Source organism: the organism of the source record quoted next, unplaced genomic scaffold, assembly GCF_019419815.1.
Source record: "Pyrus x bretschneideri cultivar Hongxiangsu unplaced genomic scaffold, Pyrus_bretschneideri_v1 Contig114, whole genome shotgun sequence".
Lineage (NCBI taxonomy): Eukaryota > Viridiplantae > Streptophyta > Magnoliopsida > Rosales > Rosaceae > Pyrus > Pyrus x bretschneideri.
In genome coordinates, this window is record NW_025999407.1 from 624,886 (window position 1) to 629,915 (window position 5,030).

The window sequence follows — 5,030 nt, forward strand, 5'->3', positions numbered from 1 at the left end:
TAACCATGACCAGCTAAAACTGGCACTGATCAGTGATCTTCATTCAATAATTATGAAACGAAACAAACATGAAATTTTAATCATAAACAAGAACTTCGAGATTATGTACAATAAGCGACTATACATATTATCATCGCGAAGATGTTTATGAAGTAGGCATAATAACAGAAGCATCAGCATAAGGAAATGAAGATAGCAAAGATGAAATCAAATGTGCGCCGGGAACGGAAGATGATGGGGGTATCCAAATAATCGGGAGCTCTACAGTGGAATTTGATAACCAAATGTGTTCTCACCGCTGTACGTGACGTAGAGAAACCCGTCTTCGTCCTTCTTCTCTTCATATATGGCAGACATAATTGCACCTGGTAACGATGGAAGACATTATAGGTTGGCCATGTTCAATTGAAAGGCCAAGCAAAGAGCAGCATCCTCTTAAGGACAATATCAAAAGAACATACCTGTTGGTGGGAGTACATTGTCCACGAATATAAAGATCGCCTTTTCTGCACTTAACTTAATCCTTTTGCGGATAACATAAACAAATTGTCCCACAGTTAGATCAGCCGGGACAAGGTACCTGTAATTTTCAGATTCAGTTTATGGTTAAAGAAACAGAGAAAGTGTTGACCCTAAAAACTACCAAGCCTACGTGGTTCGCAGGCCGGGTAACTAATAAGCTAGCTACATCCTTCAGTTATGTGCGGGGTGTGCAAACTCGATGGCCGAGCTCGGCCGGGGAGTAAAATGTGTTGGATGTAGCTTTGAGCGCGCTGCTGACTTCTTGATCTTGCGATTGCGACCAAGGAAGGAACATGTCTCAGCCTTTGGGTTCTAGAGCCTGAAGACAAGGCTGCTAGTTTTGCGAAGTTCATGAGTCATCGGAGTCGGGTTTGATCACGGTGATTATATTCGTGAGAGTTTTAGCACGCCAAACTGGCAACAGACTATATGGACACAAATACTCAAAAGAGATGTATGTCTTGATGGTAAATGTGGTTCGGCCATCTGAATGTCAAATTTTCAAACTTACTTGCGAGTATCCAATCATAAAACAACTCAGCTTTCAATGTGCCAAGCCTAGAAATCTATAACACCTCACTTCGCAAAGAGCTTGAAAGAGCTTGAATGATGCACTCCCTTCTCTATTTATGGTAGCAAACCCCCAATAACCGAGCTAGAATCACTCGGATTAGAATTCCTCAACCTAATCTGTTTAGGTCTCGGCCAATCCTAACTTTACTAGGACTTTGAACCAAGTTTTTAAACAAACCAAATTCATCCCCTAATTCTTAGCATCCTCAACCTTAGCCTTAAGACTCCTTGTTGCACTAGGTTTCGACTACCTCACCCTTATCTAAACCAATCCTCCTCGCAAGAGGATTCAGCTGGCCCTTATTGGACAGCCCACAACAAGATTCTAAATGAATGCTACTGGGCCGAGAATAACTCCAAACTCAGCCCAAAATAATATTTTCGGCCCAAACAGAAAGATAAAACGATATTGTCATATATTATCTTGAAGACAATTGTCCATAACCAAATCATTTTACCAAGGATGATGAACACAAATAAAGAACTCCCTACTTCAGCCGTTCGAAGAATTAGGTCACCAAAAAGAAAACGGATACTGTCATATGATACATAAAGACAATTATCAGTTACCAATCAACAATAAAGAACATCCTACTTCAGCCATTGTAAGAGTTAGATAATCAAAGAGAGGGAACTACCTAAATAATTTGTCCAAAACTAGACAGATGTCAACTTGGCTAGAAATCAATAAAAACGACGGAATCAAAGAGCAGCAAAACTGATCCAGGACACATGACAAAAGAATTCCACACTATAAGCACTTCACACTGCGAAAAAAAAAACTTACTTTTTCTTATCAATGTTTGGGATATCACTTCTTTCTGCTTTCTCCACAATCACCTTAACATAATAAAAGCAAGATTTTAGACAGCAAAACCTCGTTCGAGGAATCTAATCCGAAATCAACTTCTCAATACCTGAAGATGATAATCTTACTAAAAATTTAAAACTGACAACAGCAGTACCAGATTATTATGAATTAATACAGAACCATTCGAATCCTTTAACTTACTGCATTAAAATCTTGGACAATAATTGTTAATTAGATAATTGAACTTGGGATTCAAATTCTTACTGGAATTCTATCTGGATATTTCTCTCTGATCCTGGCAGCCTCTGCCCGTCTCTTCTCTGAAGATTTAAAAAATAAAAAAACATAAAAAATAAAAAATAAAAAAAACCCACATATCCATAAATTCATTCACTATATTGCTTTCTTAACATAAATTAAAAACAGTGACAATTTTCATATGTAAAATACTGGTACAAACCCAGATCATGTTCTTGCTTGAAGTAACTCTTTGCCATTTGACCTGGAATTATCATATAACACAAAAGTAAAAAGTAAAAATTTAAGATCATCCATAAATTAAACCACAAAATATTGATTGCGCAAGAAATTTCGCCATCCAATAAAATCAAATTTTCCCAAACAATTACAGAATCAGAAGTGTTTTTTGAGCCATAAAAAGATAATCAAATGATGAAATTAACAATATCAGGGGTAAAAAAAAAAAAAAAAAAAAAACGAATTAGTAGATGAAAATCGAACCTCGTGAAGTCTTGAGACGAAGCCAGAAGGGAAAAGGCGAGCCTTTTGATTTTTGATCAGAAAAGTCCACGAAATCCCGTGGGGTTTGGTTGACGATGACGATGCAGTTACAGTGGGGAGGCTGCTTCTTTGCTTTGGTTTTTTCCTATTTATATTGAGAATTGTTATTTATACTCCAAAAATCGTCATTCTACAGTCTAAACTTTCTATGTTTAGAAAGAAAAATACATTTGTGAGGAGTGTATAATTAGATTTTTGGAATGCGAATAACACTTCCCTTTATATTAAAAGGACTTTATCTAATTGTTATAGTTTTAATAAATATTAGTATTTGCCTACACACTTTGTATCTATAAACACATTTTTTTAGAAAATGAGAAGGAGAAAGAGAGAGAACGTGGGCAAAGCGGGAGGTTTTTGTTTTTGTTTTTTTATTTATTTATAAATATTAGAGGTATTTTAACATCGAATGAGGCTTCAATAAAAAAATAATAAAATTTGGATCTGTGAAATTACATTATTGCTCATCATTTTTTTTTTGTGTAATAGAAGACTAAATAATCTTTTCATCCTCTTTTGGTTGACAAAGAGGATTTCATTAATTAATAGAGATAATAATTTAACAAAATTTATTATTTAAAAAAAATTAATTATAGTTTTAAAAGTTTAACTAGAATTTAGGCCAATTAGTACGGAAAGGGATCCTCTCTGGATCCCTTCCTCCTAATCCATCAAATTAGGGGATCCAGATCGTTGAAATTTGATCCAACGGCTAAAGCTATTATAACTTTTAAAGTGCAGCCCTGTTTCTAGCCGTTGGATCAAATTTCAAAGGCCTGGATCCCCTGATTTGGTGGATTAGGAGGAAAGGATCCGAAGAGGATCTGACACACCCCGACCTGGAATGTCCACTAGGATTCGGAATCAAGCTGTGCTGGCCGACACTTAGAAGGTAACGAAATCATAAAGTATAGTGATGTGGAAAATGTGAACAAATTTAAACCTAAAAGTACCTAAAGACAATAGTGCACTGTGAGTGAGGATGAACTTATTTCACACGCGACGTCAGAGCATAAGCAAAGTACAATAATGTGGGTAAGGATCATACCCTTGGAGATAGCCACCTATATTGGGATTTGCCAAGAATCCTCGTCGATACGAACTTCCAGCATCTAAAACTTATAGGGACGCAAAAACAAAGGTGAGTGCGTCTGAAAACAAAGTTTTTAATAAAAACCTTTTGAAAATGTTATAAACCCTCGCTGTAAAACCCGTATAACTTTCCAGAAAATAATAATACATACGTATATAGAAATCATGCTTGAGAGTAGTGAAAACCAAGTATATGCCATGTCAAGTATCTCAGCAATGAAATAAGTAAGCCAGGTGAAATAAATCAATGTAAAATGATAAACTAGCTGGAGTCACTTAACATAACCTGTACGGCTGAACTTATAGCTCATTAACCAATTTTTGCACACAAGTCGAAACCACCTAATGTGGTCTGTACGACAAGCTGGATGTAAATAAATACGCTCAAGTGCTACGATCATATGCAGGCTGTGCGAAGTATCGCAAGTCACCTACGAGTCAAAACCACCTAATGTGGTCTATACAACATGTTGGTACCTGCCTTGTATCCAAGGTGAGCGTGCGGTGCAAGAGGTGAACGATCATGTGAAGGCTGGCCCTGGCCTTGAGCGGAGCACTAACACCGGAGTGCAGGATAATGAACACTAAATGCATCTAAACATAACCATATACACTACAATCACTATCATCAATATGCACTCACCTGAAGCTTACCTAGGCGTCCGCAGCGTCATGCAATAATATGCATATTTACACTAATGCATGTACTAAAATGTAATGCAATTGACATGACATTTAAAAATGTAAATCCATTTAAAACCATTTCTAGGAAAATGGAAAACATATATATAGAAAACAAAAGCCCATTCACCTGAAGTCCGTGCTTCAACTCTCTAGCACAACATCGAGGCATCACGAACGATTGGCGCGTAGAACCATTGTGACATCCTACATCTCCTAGGGGAATGATCCTTATATGTATATTCACATCCTTACCTAGCACAAGGCCTTTTGGGAGCTCACTGGCTTCGGGTTCCATTGGAACTCCGAAGTTAAGCGAGTAGCGCCCGAGAGCACTTCCATGATGGGTGGCCCACTGGGAAGTTCTCGTGTGAGTTCCCAGAAACAAAACCGTGAGGGCGTGGTCGGGGCCCAAAACGGACAATATCGTGCTACGGTGGTGGAGCGGGCCCGGGAAGTGGTCCCCCCGGGCCAGGATGTGACGATTTGGTATCAGAGCCTAACCCTGGTCGCGTGTGTGCCGACGAGGACGTCGGGCCCCTAAGGGGGG

The 5,030-nt window shown here is 38.2% G+C and overlaps 1 protein-coding gene across 1 annotated transcript; it reads right to left on the reverse strand.

The window, feature by feature from the left end:
* LOC103960609 (autophagy-related protein 8f) lies at nucleotides 1-2,804 on the reverse strand. Its single transcript, XM_048577447.1, has 6 exons — nucleotides 2,648-2,804; nucleotides 2,367-2,408; nucleotides 2,171-2,226; nucleotides 1,883-1,935; nucleotides 462-580; nucleotides 1-365 (listed from the first exon to the last, which is right to left on the reverse strand). Exons 2-6 carry the CDS (start codon nucleotides 2,401-2,403, stop codon nucleotides 262-264), a joined length of 369 nt encoding a protein of 122 aa, XP_048433404.1. The 5' UTR covers nucleotides 2,404-2,408; nucleotides 2,648-2,804; the 3' UTR covers nucleotides 1-261.
* Nucleotides 2,805-5,030: the final 2,226 nt, after the last annotated feature.